Source organism: Aquila chrysaetos, chromosome 18 (genome assembly GCF_900496995.4).
Source record: "Aquila chrysaetos chrysaetos chromosome 18, bAquChr1.4, whole genome shotgun sequence".
NCBI classification, from domain to species: domain Eukaryota; kingdom Metazoa; phylum Chordata; class Aves; order Accipitriformes; family Accipitridae; genus Aquila; species Aquila chrysaetos.
In genome coordinates, this window is record NC_044021.1 from 18840957 (window position 1) to 18855668 (window position 14712).

Sequence of the window (14712 nt, forward strand, 5' to 3'; positions counted from 1 at the left end):
CCATGTGCTCGCTTTCTTCCGCATGAAAGGTGCTTATTCATAGGGATGCATGGTGTTGTGCAGCCTGTCAACCTTAAAGAACAAAAATACCCCCACGACAGTGTAAAGTTGGGTTTTATCCTCTTAATGTAAAATAAGACGTATTTTCTGTTTGCATTCTCTGGTTTAATTTGAAAGAAGACGGAGGCGATATGAAAATATAATGAGGGCAATTCATTTTGTTGGTTCACAGTGGCTCAGATTCAGAAGGAAAAAAAAACACCAAACCCTTAATCAGCACAGTACTTAAGGGCTCCCGTGTAAGAACGTTACGCTTAACCTTCAGCAATCGCTTATGGGCTGCCCTGAATAGTAATGGGTTTAAGCACACGCTTAAGTGTTTTCCTGAAGGAAGACCCAAGCATCTTGGCAGGTCTTACGTGATGGCTTCGTTTACCTTTATCATAAATCCTAGCACCAGAGGCAAACTTTTCTTTCATCTCTTGGCAGACGCCTGGGCGCGTAGGTTTCCCCACCTCGGTTCGGCGTGCGCTCTTGCCGCAGTCCGGTCAGCCTCGGCTGACCCTCGGTGCTGCTCCACACGGGCCGGGGGGCCTGCCCGCCCGGATCCGGCCACGCCGTCGGAGTCCCCACACCTCGGCTTTCGCCTGCCGGTCCTCTGCCTTCCCGGGGTTATTCATTTTGAAGCAGCGAAACGCGCAGCGATGTTCCGCTGCGCCCGCTAAGGGGGAAGCGGGAACGGGAATGGCGTGTCGCCGAACGGCTTTGCTGAAGTCGGTTTATCCGCGGTGGGTAGATGGGGTTGGAGTGGGATGAGTCTGCGCCGGCCGGCTTTTGGTCGGCTGTGGAAAATGCAAAAAAAAAACACCAAAAAACCCCCAAACCAAAAAAAAAAACCCCAAAAAACAAACAAACAAAAAAAACCGAGGGAGAAAAAAGGGGAAGAAACAAACCAAAACATCCCCAAAACCAAACCAAGCCAAACCAAAGGGCTTCTCCAGGCTGAGCTGGGGGTGCGGGGGGTTGCGGTGGGATGGAGGGGGGGGGGCACCGGCCTTTCGGCCGGGCTCGGCGCGCTCCTCTTGCGTAAGAGGCGGGCCGCCGTCGCTGCCGTTGCCATGGCGAGATAGCGGGGGAGGATTCCTGGGATCCGTAAGCCGGGAAGAGAGATTACGTCTTAACCCGGCACTCCGCTGCGCCTCTGATGTGGCAGGGGCCTTCAGGTGGCCCGGGGGGAGCGGGGGGGGTGACCCGCCGGGAGCGAGCCAGCAGCCCCGAAGTGTTGCAGGCATCGTTGTAAATCAAATAAAGCTGTGCGGGTTGCGGGGGGGGGGGGGCTGGCTCTCGGGGTAAGGGGGTGAGATGCTTCTGTACGCTGAGAAAAATACCGCAAGACTTTAGGGGAGGTGGGTTGGAGGTATTGGGGTGGTTTCGGTGGGAAAGGGGGGGCGTACGTGTTAATGAATATTTCTAGCGTCTGCCGAGAACTGGCTGTCATGTGCTAGAAGGGGATTCTTTTAATTTTCGGCTGCTTATTTTATTAACACAGTTAGTTGTTACCATTTTAATCGCCAGCTGCGCGTATAAACATAGCCTGAAAATCTGTAAGTAGTAAGCGAGCAGCGAGTCTAAATGTTAGCCCTATGCTGGTATCTAGCCTAGATCAAGTCACTGACAGATGTCTTTAACATGAATGGAAGGAATGACGGAAGAAGACAGCAGCGCCTGCTTTGGTAAGTTTTCTTTCCATTATCCTTAACTCTCAGTGTTTTACTCCACCTCTTGCTTAGCGTCAGAATGGGAGCAGTTGTTTCTGGTGGGGTCTTTCTGTGCTTCTGAGCTTCGTTTGCTACTCTTTGCCTGCTTGAATTCCTAGAAGCAGGTGAGAATTTGAGTCCTGTCACTGTGGTCTCGTCTTTTGTCGCTGCAAGGATATCACTAGTGCAGGCAAAAACTTTATAAATTCTGATGTTTGGTTTTAAGTTTGGAAACAACAATATACCGTCTAGAAGAAAGTATGAAAAATACTGCGCTGCAAAATACTGTATTGTAAACATGTTTCTTAAGAGAACAAACCCTATCTGGGTTAATAATAGTATTCATTGCCAGAAAACAAATGTGTGTGGGGGGGAAAAACGAAGTAAGTTTAACATTTTTAAACTGTTTTACAGAAGTGGCGCAAGAAGTGTGTTAGGATGTAAGAGAGTACGCTACTGGGAAATGAGCTTGCATTACACCCACAGAGCATTTACTGTACATTAGTTATAACCCTGTTGTTTTTGTTGTCTGCAATTAATTGAGTAATTTCTTCCATGACTGAAACTGCAGGTTAGGCATGTTTGCTTTGAAAGACAGTCTCCTGAATCGAGACGGCTTTTCCACTTACCATGTTAACAAGCTCTCGCAAAGTACATTTTGTGCACTATGGTTATGAATTCCTGAAAGGTATCAGTGGGGGTTAATTCACTGTTAGATAAACAGCTAATAACAGCATTTTGTTGTACTGGAATTGCTCTAAAATAGTTATTAGCTTCCAGGCTATTACCGGGAAAAAGGCTCTGTTTGGTCTACGTGAATAAAGACATTTCGTTTTTGCAAATATGATTTGTATGAAAAAGGCAGAAATGGACTACATGAACTTTAAAGCGTTGAAGTAAGGACGCTTTTGTATAAATAGGCAAAGCCTAACCTTGGGCTGTAGCGTAGCTTTAGCGTTGGGTTTTACAGCTGTGACAAGATCTTTATCTGCAAGCTGTACTGTACAAAAGCACAACCAAACCAGTTTTCCAGAAGCCGAGTATTTATTGTATGAAGACATTTGAGACGAGCATCGTCGCTTTAATTAGCAAAGCATACCTGCTACCTGCGTGTGTGCGCGCAGATGTTCTAAAAATGCAGAAGTCGGAGCTGGCAACGCGTAAAGCTGAATAATACAGCTGTACCAAAGTGTGCAAGCACAGGGGCGGCACAGGGAGCCAGAAGATGGGATTTATTGCAGCAGGGTTATGCAATGGTTCGGCACGCTCCGGGCGGCGCAGCAAGGAGCTGGGAAAGAGTTTCTGAGTGCCCTGGCCGGGAAGCAGGGGTGCCGGCCTGTCGCTGGAGGGTGGTGGGTACGCCTGCAGCCGTTTCTGGTGGCTTCTGGCTTTGAAACTTCCCGTCGGGATTTTGCTTAGGTGCTTTTGTTGTTGGAGGGTTTGTTTAGCGAAGCAGGCCTGGTACCTGTTGAAGGAGCCGGCGAAGCTGGCGCTGTCGTCTTTGGATGTAGGCAGCTGGTGTTTGCTCGGAGAACTTGAACCCTTCGGATGGGAGAACTTTGCTTGCGTTTAGACATCCTCGGTTGCCCCCAGACTAGCTTACAGCTGTTCTTTTTGGGAACTGGAAATACTGCTTCTGCTGCATTTCTGTAAGTAAAGAGTACAGCGAGGGGGGGGTTGTGCGTAATTCAGCTGTCTTTTGCATATGTCTGATGTTTGTTAATATTGACAACTACTTTCCAAGAGATAAACTGACTTATATTTTGGTTGTTTCAGCTGTAGGGATTTGACTCTTGTTTATCTTAAAATGCAGTATTGTTCTGCATCACCAGCAGTTACTTATTTAGGCTTGTAAGGCAAACACATGGCTTTGCATTAACCTTTCTGTCCTTCCCGTCTCCCCTGACCCCAAAGCAGTTCAGCCTGAAACCTGATAAGTTAATCGCAGTTACCTTGGCAAAACTAAAAACAAATGAAGATGGATGAAGCTTGACCTTAAAATTATTTTGGATAGGCTGGGCATATGCAGCTGAAAGCATTAATTGCTGCTGTTTTGGCAGCTACCTTTGACAGCACAGGGTTTCAGTACATGCTTTCTCTTTGAAGGGAGTGGGACATGCCCTGTCGTCTGCTTCACTTCTGGAGCCTTTCTGAAGCTTGCTGGATTTATGAGTGGTCTTACTCGATGCTGTGTCTATATGCCTTTCAGATATTTTCTCTTCCCTGACATGGAACTAGTGTCAGTTTATCTCTGTATCTATATTTCGGTATACGAATGCTTGTCACAGGGAATTAAGTGTTTGTGTACCATTTAAAAACGGCAGACCTTTACTACAGTCAATATAATTATAATGGAATTAATGACATTGTAAATTAAGAAGAATTTTTGCTCATTTGTCTGTTATGTACCATGATCCGATTATAAATCCCAGCAGTGCCGATGGCCCTGGAGATGATAGATGACAGGGCACAGTACGTACTGGAGGATCAGCTATTAATATTGGTTCATCCAGTCCTGGCTTGTATTGTGAAAAGACATTGAGAAGGTGCCTATAACTCAACCGTGGAATTTGTTTAGAGGGAGACTCCAGAAGAAAACCCAAGCACAAATCTTCCCATTAACGTATTTGGAAATCTTTTCGTGATATTAAATCTGACAGTGTAAGTTTGTGTAGCATATTTTACCAAAAGCGATCCTAAACCATTGCAAGTTGTCTTTCATCTAGAAAGTGGGTGGTACAGGGAGATTGAAAAGCAGGGATAAGGCCTTTGGATCTTAATGAAGATCATTCTGCTAGCCTGGCAGAGGGGAGATGTCAGGTGAGAGGCTGAGCTGGTTTTAAAATAATGCATGGGTTTCTTTTGGTGTGGTCTAAGTGTCCGTTTGAGACACTGTACGGGTGTGCCATACTGTTTCGGTCTTTACTGTTTGAGTTTTGTATGTTATAAAGTATATGGTCACAAACCAGTTCATGCTGAGCACAGCAAGATTTGATCCTGGTTTGAACATCAGTGCTTTATTATAGGTCTTTATTGTCATTGCAAGATAAATAGCAGGTTTTTATTACTTAATAATAAGTTTTATCTTTAAAGATCATTTTCCAGAGGATTGAAACGGGTTGTTACCTCACCGAGGAGTTATGAGTGTGACTGTCAGGGGCACTTGGAAGTTGAGTTAGATGAACGTTGTTTTAATTGGCAATTTTACCATCAGCTTCCGCAGGAAAATTAGTTAAAACCCGTCATGAACATCATAATGCCTTTGAAAATTCTCAACTATATTGTGAAGATTTTTGACTTTGGAATTGCTTGCTACAAGTTGGAAGAAGAGGCTACTTTTTGCATTGTCCTTACAATAATTAGTTTACACTGTATTTAGGAGATGCATACAGAAGTCAGATGTGTTTTTGCAGAAGGGTTTTAGGCAGCTCGCGTTGTGTCTGGGCCCAGTCTGGGACAATTTAGTAGGGTCTGATTGTCAGAAAGTCCTTTGCTGAAAACCAGGCTGGTTTAAGAGAACTATGGTTGGACGCTTTGACTCATTAGCTGCTTTTGAAATCGTTGGTCTAACTATTCAGTATAACCTGTCGGAATGTGTAGGGGCAGGAGGAGTTCGTGCCCCCACCTTGGATGCAGTAGTAATACATGATGAAATAGCAACAAAGCAAGCTCCCTTTAAATTTTTGTGCGCCATTGGAAAAGGCACCGGTAAATGAGAAGATATGCTCAGGAGGGCATCTAAGGGGTTAATTCAAAAGTATGCTCTATGTAAGTAGTTGACAATAAACTATCTAAATATCTCTGTAAGACTTCGTGTATGCAGCAGCTGTGTTGCTTAGGAATATAAATTACCTTTTCAATAAATCCTTGGAACACAGAAACATTGTGTTGTGGACTGGAGCTAAGGCACGCAGGAAGGCAGTGGTGGGTGCCAGTGCGGAACTCGCATATCCCACGACAAGTTCCTTAACCCTGAGACCCGACTTTCCCCCCGCCACCGAAGTAATTCCCTGTGGCGTTTCTCCCTCACCTCTCCAGCATCGTCCCACATATTCTCTTCTGCGTTCCCACCGCCGAGCCGTGCGGTCGAAAACGAGCGTCCCCTTCCCTTTTCCCGCGCGCCATAGAAGACGGAATTTTGTGCCGCCGGTAGGCATCTCGCCACCTGCTTTTTTTGATTGTTCTGTGCCTGGACGCTTTCCAAGGCACTTTCATATGCGCCCTGGGATTCGGGAGGAGCGACGAAGAAGCAAACCTTTGTGTGAGATTGGGCCGGTTTGCAGAGCCGCTCGCCACAGGGGCGTGGAAGCCGAAATGAGGGATTTCTCACAGGTACAGGTGGGTGCTGTGGGGTTGTGCCAGGAAGTTTTGGTTTCCTAATCAAATTGTAAGATGAAATTCTGGTTCTCTTAAAATCTTTGGGAGCTTTTTAGTCAGCCTGAGCATGGTCTGAATTTTGGTGAAGAAGTACGGGGTTTTCTGGGTTAACCATTTTTTCATATTTAGGCTTTCCGCTGCTCTGGAGATGTTTAAATTCAGAGGTTGGGGTCTTAAGCCGATGCCCTCTGTCAGTAGCGTACTGTCGGGGGTTCAAACGCTCACCCGAGTTTGGAGCGTGGGGTTGGGGAAGGCATTCCAGCTTCATCTAATTTATTCCATGCAACAGAGAGATATTCTTCTGTGTGTGCCTGCCCACCGGTGTAAGGGACAGGTGTATATATAACAGAGAAAAAGACCAGTGTTTTGAGATAAGTTTTTAGTTTACAATGGATACAATGTTGTTTGTGCAAAAAGCAAAACACATCCCTATTGAAATTACCTAGAACAGAAGTATTTTCAGAATGAGTCCTCTGAACGGTAGTAGATACGTTCATAGATTTGAGTGAATAATAGATATTAAATCCACACTTAATAAGTGTGTGCCAAGCCATTCCTCGTGGGTATGTCAGATGATCTTCAGAGTAGATTTGTACTCTATTCACACATCTGCAATTAAAGCTCATTGAAATTAGATTCATAGGTCATTGTTGACATTATTTTTAGAAGTGTGCCTTTGTTTTCCTTTGTAACTTGTATTTAATGTGAAAAAGCAACCAACCCTAAAGTGTCAGAAAACTCAAAACTAGTCACATTTCTGTAATTTTTCTGAAATGAAAATGTGTTAAATCAGAGTTTCATTGTTATAAAATTTTAAATACTTTGTTTTGAATTTGACTTTTCAAAGTCTGCATGGCATTTCTTAGTGTAAATTAATAAATATTTAGAAACAAAGCTTTGGATAAAATGTTTTTTGAGGTTGTTTTTTTTTTTTTTTTTTGAGAAAAGATGAAACTGACCATTCTAGAAAATATTTTGTAATGTAAAACTTGCTGAAACTCATCCTTTTCACAAACACCTTAGATTTTGGTAATGAATTTTCTTACAGAATTTTTTTTTTTTTTTTTTTTTTTTTTTTTTTTTTTTTTGGCAGGTTCCCTCTGGCAGCATCCTCTTGTCATCAGCATGGGAGCCTATAATTTTCCTGGGGAAGCTAGGTGTCAGCCCAACATAGGCCATTTTAAGCTATAGAAAATTAATCAACTACTACAGCCAAACAACGCTAGCTGTGCCCTTTGGTAATATTAGAATGAGAGAAATGGCCAGTAGGTCATTAAATAAAATTCAATTTAGGTTTTCAAAACATCGGAATATGTTAATGGAGAGTCCCAGTATTGACTCCGGTGTTAATAAGGCTCCTTATACCTTAACAGTGCACTTCCCAACCATGACGTGTTTCAATTTATTTTGCTCTGATTTTATGGATATGCATTACTTTTTGGGGGGGTAATTGTGAGGATAATGCGCCATATAATGCATTTTACTCTCCAGTACTAACATATAATGTCAACCTGATATCTTAAAGCCTAGTTTTTATATGGGGAATTTTAAAGGACAGTATATGATTTAATATGCTTCATCCACTTCTTGTTAGACAGGATTTGCAGTATAATGCTTAAAACCCCTTTGATATTACAGCACAGAGATTCTTGCTGGCCTGTACAAGGTATTCCCAAAATGTGTTTACTAGCATGTTCTCTGGTTTCTCTAGGTTTTCTCTGGCATTATGCCTTAAGGAAACTTCACTGTTGCCCTGTTTGGTTTCAAGTCTTACTACTTAAATATAAATTAGACGTGATATATTTATAAAGCAAAAATTTGTAAATTAACATGGCCAACCATCTCAAATCTGAACTGGAAATGAAGTATTACAAATAAAATTTTGGTTTGCTTTGCCCAAGTCCTGTATGAGATGGGAGGTGTCATTTCCCACCGCGCATCTTCAGCAATCAGCAGTGTAACAACAGTCTGATCGGTTATTTCCTTTTTATTTTCTCTCCCATAGATCTTATGTCAACAGCATTCAAGCAGAGTGTAGCATGGTCATTTGTAATGTCTCTTTCTTGGCTGCGTAGATCAAAACATGAACCATTTTATGGAGGCTGTTTTCTTCCACTTGAAATAACGACAAGGACAAATACTTGTCACCGCGCCTTCAGCCTGGTGGTTTCACGGCTCCTTCAGTACCTCGGAGGTCCGGAAAAGCGTTTCGGTGACGTGCGGCTGCCGGGCGATCACGGCCAGCTCAGGGGGCCACCTCCGGAGCTCGCCTTGCCCCCCTCGCAAAGCCCCGGCTGGGCGAGGGACCGTGGCCGGGAGCAGGCTGCAGCTCCCTTTCTCCTGATGTGACACTGTATTGTACCGGACCCGTCAGCTCTAACGAGGTGTAATGTAGTGACGAAGCGAGGAAGTTTTACAGTACCTTCAAACACAGCGCGGTTGTGAAGTTCCACCGCTTTGCTGTGGACAAAATGATTAAAAATAGCCGTTTGGGTGAAAGAATGAACGACCACAACGACCTGAACAGCCACAATGACTTTGTCTGGATGTTCAGGACCTTGAGCAGAGTTACGGATTTTGGGAATCTGTAATGCTTGTGAAATAGAATCAGTATTTATTAATGGTATATTTAAGTTAAACCTCTTGGGAGAAGGGGACTAGCTTTTCCCCCCGCCTCTTTTGTACGTGTCTAGCACACCGCGCAGTGAATAGGGTCCCGGTCCTTCACTAGCAGGCTGTGATATGAACACCAGGGATTTCCCCTGTTGCCTTCAGACCTGTGTGATTATAATCCTGCGTCAGCATGGGGGTCACTGGCATTCCTCCGTGCTCTTAACTACTCAGGCTGCCAGTTAAAAAGGCCCATTTCTACTTAGAAGTGATCAAAGATCTCCGTCACACTCTGCCTGGCACAGTTCTACTGATGATGGACGTGACGGGTACCTTCGCAGCGTGTTCGTACTGTGTCTTTTCCTGAACGTGTGCCCAAAGGGAAGGTTTCCGTGGTTTTCGAATGGCCTTTAGCTGAAGACCTCTTCAGGAGGGAGAAGGTATTTTAAGGAAACTGTAATAAGGCTCTTGTGGTCTGTGCATGTGCTGCCTGACAGATCTGTATTTGACTTCGCTGATGGCTATTCAAATGCAGAGCTCGATTTTCTACATCTTACTGCAGCTGAGTGTGCCTTGATCGCGGGTATCTCCCCACACAATGTCCCATTGCCTTTTCATGGGCAAACACTCCCTTAATTGTTTGTATTCTCCTCTTTGCCATTGTCTTTCTCTTGTAAAATGAGTTAAAGTGTTTCCTTTAGGAAGAATACAGTCCAATATTATGTGCTGTGAAATGACAGAAAGGGCATTTGTTTCTGGTGGTGGGGATTGCTGGCGTAGGTAGCTGTCTTGTATGGCTTTGGGAGGAATGTTCACCAGATACTTGATGACCTGCCGTAGGAGGAAGAAGGTGCACAGGTGAAAATGGAGGAGGTTCTTGTGAATGTCGAGGTCTCTTGCAAGTCTGGAGCTCAGCCTACGTTCCCATACATAGAGAGAGAGATGTGCTGCCAAGAAATTAGTGTCTACTTTATTGGGATACGGACGGTTTCTGTGCACCACATTCAGAGTGCTTCTGTGGCTTCACTTACAGAACTAAGTTTGAAAAAAAAAAAAAAATGTTCCAACTGGAAAGAAACTAATTTTTCTTTAATTAAAAAAAAAAAAAAAGCCTTGGAGTGCCTTGGGTGTGTTGGGTAATTGTGTACTCAAGAAATGAAGTTACATAAGTGAAGACACTCCTGTAACCCTAGCCTGCCAGGAAGACAGGCGCTGCAGAAAATCCACTCATCGCAGAAGAACGCCAGTAGGTACAAAAGGGGAGAAGCTTTATCCTTTGCGCTTTGTATTTATTCACAAAGAGAAGTTGTCTTTGGCATGCCTGTTTGGCACCAGAGGAGTCCCAGTTATATCCCGTGGAGCTGCTTTTTCTTGTCGGTGTCGTGGGTAGAAGTTTCCTTTTCCTTTCCGTGGAAGGGGAGTGGTGGGTATTTTCCATTGTTCGTCACGAGGCTTCGCCACCGCCGGTTGAAAGAGTCCAGGTGAGCTCCTTCTGGAGGCAGGACGGGAGTCAGGAGCGAAGTCGCGGGCAGCTGCTCTGGTGGCTTCCATCCCAGCGCTGTTTGATGAGAGAGCGCGAAGATGCGGAGGGATGTGGAGGCGGCACGCAGCAGGGCACGGCGTGTAGGACATCGGTCTGGGTTTCCCGGTTCAGTAAGAAAGACCCACGCAAATCCTAAACAGTGGACAGCGATGTCCAGATCTACCTTTCATGCTCACCAGCGTGCGTTTAGGGGAGTTTCGAAAGAGGGACTCTTTCTGGGCAAAACTAGGCTGTACTGCATTTACTAAGCGTGCACATTTTCAGTTAACGTAGTTTATGAAACATAAGAACCGGCCTTACTGTTTGCTTATATTGCTTACAGTACAAATGTCAAATTTAAATGCCTGTGAAACTTTATTTCATATATTTATTTCAAATGTAATTTGATTTTACTGTGAAAACAATTCATGAGTTAAGTTTGGGATGTGCAGCAGAACCGTGAAGATATTTAATACTTTGCTTAATTTAGAAAAATGACCTTTCAGAGAAAAACACTGTGCTTGTCAAAAATATACTGATGAATTAATTTCTTATGATGCCAATGTCTTAGTTGACTTTTGAGAGCAACCTTATAGATAATGAGTTTTATTTTTATCTTAGATCTGTCTGATCGTAGTGCCTTTCGCAAATCAAGTCACTTTACTGGCTTTTATGGTTATAAATGCATAGCAAAATTTTGGAAACAAAAAAAACCAAGAGGAAAAACCCAAACCAAAACAACCCAAAGCTGTGTGACCAGTGTGGATACCTGGAATTTTAAACAATATTGCAGTTGTAAGATCGGTACCCCCTTTCACTGCCCTCCCCCCGCCACCCACCCTTGCAATGCTATCTAGAAATACCATACTTTTATTCCAATTTTAAATGGCCCTAATGGAAACTATGTTGCACATGATAGTGATGTTGTCTTGCATTAGAAATACTAACTTTTTTTTTTTTTTCACAAAGTCAATGACTTTCAATTTGTAAAAATCTGTAAGGAATTTGAAAGTGACTTTAGTACTTCTTGTAGGTTTCTGAGTGATTAAATTGATTTATGTTTAGAAGCTAATCTTGCTCACTTTGACAAAGCTGGCAACTTCAGTGGGTTTATTTGTGCAGATAGAGTGAGAAAGATTCAGCTTTTGATATAAATACTTTAGCTTTCTGGTTTCTGAGAACTATTTTCTTACAGTTAATTATGCATCCTTAAAAATGTGTACATTCATACGCATATGTAGAGAGAGAGAGATGGCAGTTTAGTTTGCAAACTATTGAGCTTCGTTTTGCCTATCAATGTTTTTAATTTTAGTTTGAGTCAGAGCAATCTCCAAAATGTTAAGATAGACTCACATCGAGAGAGTTACAAGCCAGGTCACATATATTGTCACATGTAGTGTCATATACTGTATATAAGTGGCTATTACTGGAACATCAGTATATTCCAATATATTGCTTTAAAAGTCATTGTTGGGTTGGTTCAAAGTGGTCCTTTGAGGTTCATTTGGGCAGGGACAGATGTCAAAACAGGAGGTTTGAATTCTTGCGAGCCATCGGCGGCTGTCGGGACTCGGGGCAGGTAGCGGGGAGAGCGCAGGAGATGGCTCAGCGTGGACGGGCTCGGGAGCGGGTTTGTGGAAGCTAAAAGATCGCAAAACAAAACCCCCTTTCTGTGCTTGAACTCTAATAATTAAGATGGTTTTAGATGGAGTGGTGCCAACTTCCAAGCAAACAGCTTACAAGTTTAAAAGTCTGTGTTGCTTAAAAGAAATATTAAAGGGTCAGTGGTCAGGTATGCTTGTGACTAGAACTGAAGCGTCTGTATCAGCAAACAAAAGAACCCGAGTTCGGCAGTCTAAAAGGTTGCAATTTGAGTGAAATGCAACAGTAAAGCTAAAATGTATGATAAAACCACACGGTTTTAGCTTCATCATTAAATGTTAGCAGTATTTTAATATTCTTGTGTTAGAAGTGTCATCTTAATGATTTGGGTTGCGTATTGCATTTGCTGTAAATAGGGCTAGCTTCAAGTTGCTGGTGAAAATAGAAAAGCCCATATTGCTATTTTGATTGCTGTGTTTTTGCTGGCGTTGGTGGGCAGCGAGTTACTGTCATGTTTTGGTGGTTACAGTCAGGTCACTCCGAACTAGGCTCAGCTGAGCATTTTTGGTAATATCATGAGTATACTCCAACTTTGCAACGGCAAACTTACTGTAAATCTGTGTTGATCTCTTTTTGGGTGGTAGTTTCTTAGAATAGCTTTAGTTATTGTTGGAATAGTGGCAAGTTTAAAGGGTATTGCATGCATGTAATGGTATTTCATCTCAACCAAAACAAAGGACGTCAGTTTCTAAAGCAACCAGAATTCTTTTTAACTCTTTCCTCATTTCTTTAAAACAAAGCCAGAATGATTCCTCAGTATCCTGTCTCGAAGTGGCCCCTGAAGTGTTTCGGAGGGAGAGTAACAAGTGGTTCAGTGGGCAATTTTGCAACGACCAGCTGTGGGCCATGGTGTTTTGGTTTCTGGGTTTTTTTAACCTTTCATGCAGTGCAGTTAGTAGCTGGGTGGTGTTCTGAAAATCACATTTGATCTCCATCGAGAACGTTATCTGTTTGCCCTTACAAGGGCGTGTTCTTAATAGTGTGTTGGGATTCCCCAGTACACAGCTTCAGTATTTCACGACAAAAGCCCAAGAGCTAATATCCCATTGTGTTTAAAAGGGTTTCACTGGAATGTTTTCAAACAGGATTGATCAATGAATTCATTTGCAGTGGGAAAGCTAAATCTCACAACACATATATTTTAAATAACTGCCCAAAAGCAAGGAGGAAATGAGAGCCGAGATAAACTGGTAAAATAGAACTGGTGAGGAGTTCAGGTCCTAAGACCTACGTGTTGATATTAATGAGGTTTCAGTTTGGTCTTTTTTTCCAGTAGTGCTCAACTTGACCTTCCCTACAACATTTATTATTTTATATACCTGCATTATGTCAAATATTTTCCACCTCTCTGTAAACTAAACTGCTGTAATCTTTTAGGCTCTTTGCATATGGAATCTTCTACAGGCTCCTAAGTATTTTTTTTGCCCTTTAAACTTTTTCAGTTTCTGAATTAGTTGTATTATTATTGTGTATATTTTTCCTGGAGCAACCCAACATTTTATCTGCAAATACTGCCCCCTCCCACAAAGACTTAAAAAAATAAATTGGCAAAGTGCCCAGGAATGAACCTTGTGCACTATGTGGTTATTTTCAGAGAATCATCGAGACCCAGAGATCAGTTCCTCAGTGCCGCACACCAACAGGTCATAAATTAATGTACGCGTAGTTTAAACAGATACAGGGCTTCGACCTATTTCTTTCTTTCTTTATTTCAGTGCTTTGGTCGTGGCTTTTTGCCTTAGCACGCTTGTTGTAACACAGCCTTCCAGGTAAAAACACTTTTCCATTGTCCGCAATTTAGGCTGCTAATGCGCCGGTTGGGTTGCATTGCTCCAGCTGTCCTGTGAGGAGGTGACTGCCAAGGCGTCGTATGATAGACTATAGTTAAACTGTGAATTAAGCCAGGACCTTAAACTATTTGTGTGCTCAGAACTATATCCTGGTAATAATTTAAAAACATTATCTGTTTTTACATGTTTCAATCCCAATTTTACAAGGGTTTTTTAATGAGCACCATTGGGTTTGTCTCTGCTTTTGTGCTAAATTTGGAGTAACAATTTCCAAATCTTTTGTTTACTGTAGCATGTGAGGTTATGAAATTGCAGCCACCAAAATCTTAAAAACTATCTACTAGGAGTGTGAATGTGTAAATTTTATCCAGTTGATAATTGGTAATTAAGGTCAGATTCTGTTGCTGAATCCTGGCTTGAGTTGTTAATGAATACGTGTTGAGTATTCAATTTGAATAAAACTTAATTTCTGGAAGTTCTTAAAACTGTCGCAGTTTAATACAGTTCGAAGTAATTACTAAATGGGATAAAACAAATGAGAGCTAAGATACTTAAATACCCAAACCATAAGCTTAACATGAATGGGGGGTGTTGTTGGCTTATGGGGTGAAGTGGCTTTGGAGTTTTGTTTTGGTTTGATTTTTTTAAAAGTATTATATGCTTAAAATGTATTCTAAATTATGAAGCCAAAAGCCAAATACCTGACTACCTGTAAGAAATTGGTTAATCCTGCCTCAGGATTAACCTGGGGTTATTTGGTTTGTAATTATGAATTGTAACTACAGAAAATGAGAAGCTGGACAGAAAGACTGCCAAAGATAGGAAAGCATCAGGTCATCTGCTGTATGAGTATATATTTTAATTAAGTTTAGTCACCAGTAAAATATTGCCCAATGTTTATTTACAAGGGAAAAGGAATGGGAAATGATGCGTTTAGTATTTTCCTACTTGCTGTGATTTCTCTGCTCTTTGAGTAGAGTCCTCAAAGTCTGAA

The 14712-nt window shown here is 42.5% G+C and overlaps 1 protein-coding gene across 1 annotated transcript in view; it reads left to right on the top strand.

Moving 5' to 3' along the window:
- Positions 1-1124: 1124 nt before the first annotated feature.
- Positions 1125-14712, top strand: part of HIVEP1 (HIVEP zinc finger 1) — an 80154-nt gene continuing 66566 nt past the window's right edge. The window contains 2 exon segments of the mRNA XM_041118288.1: positions 1125-1223; positions 1658-1733. Coding sequence (XP_040974222.1) covers positions 1694-1733 — 40 coding nt within the window. The 5' untranslated portion in view covers positions 1125-1223; positions 1658-1693.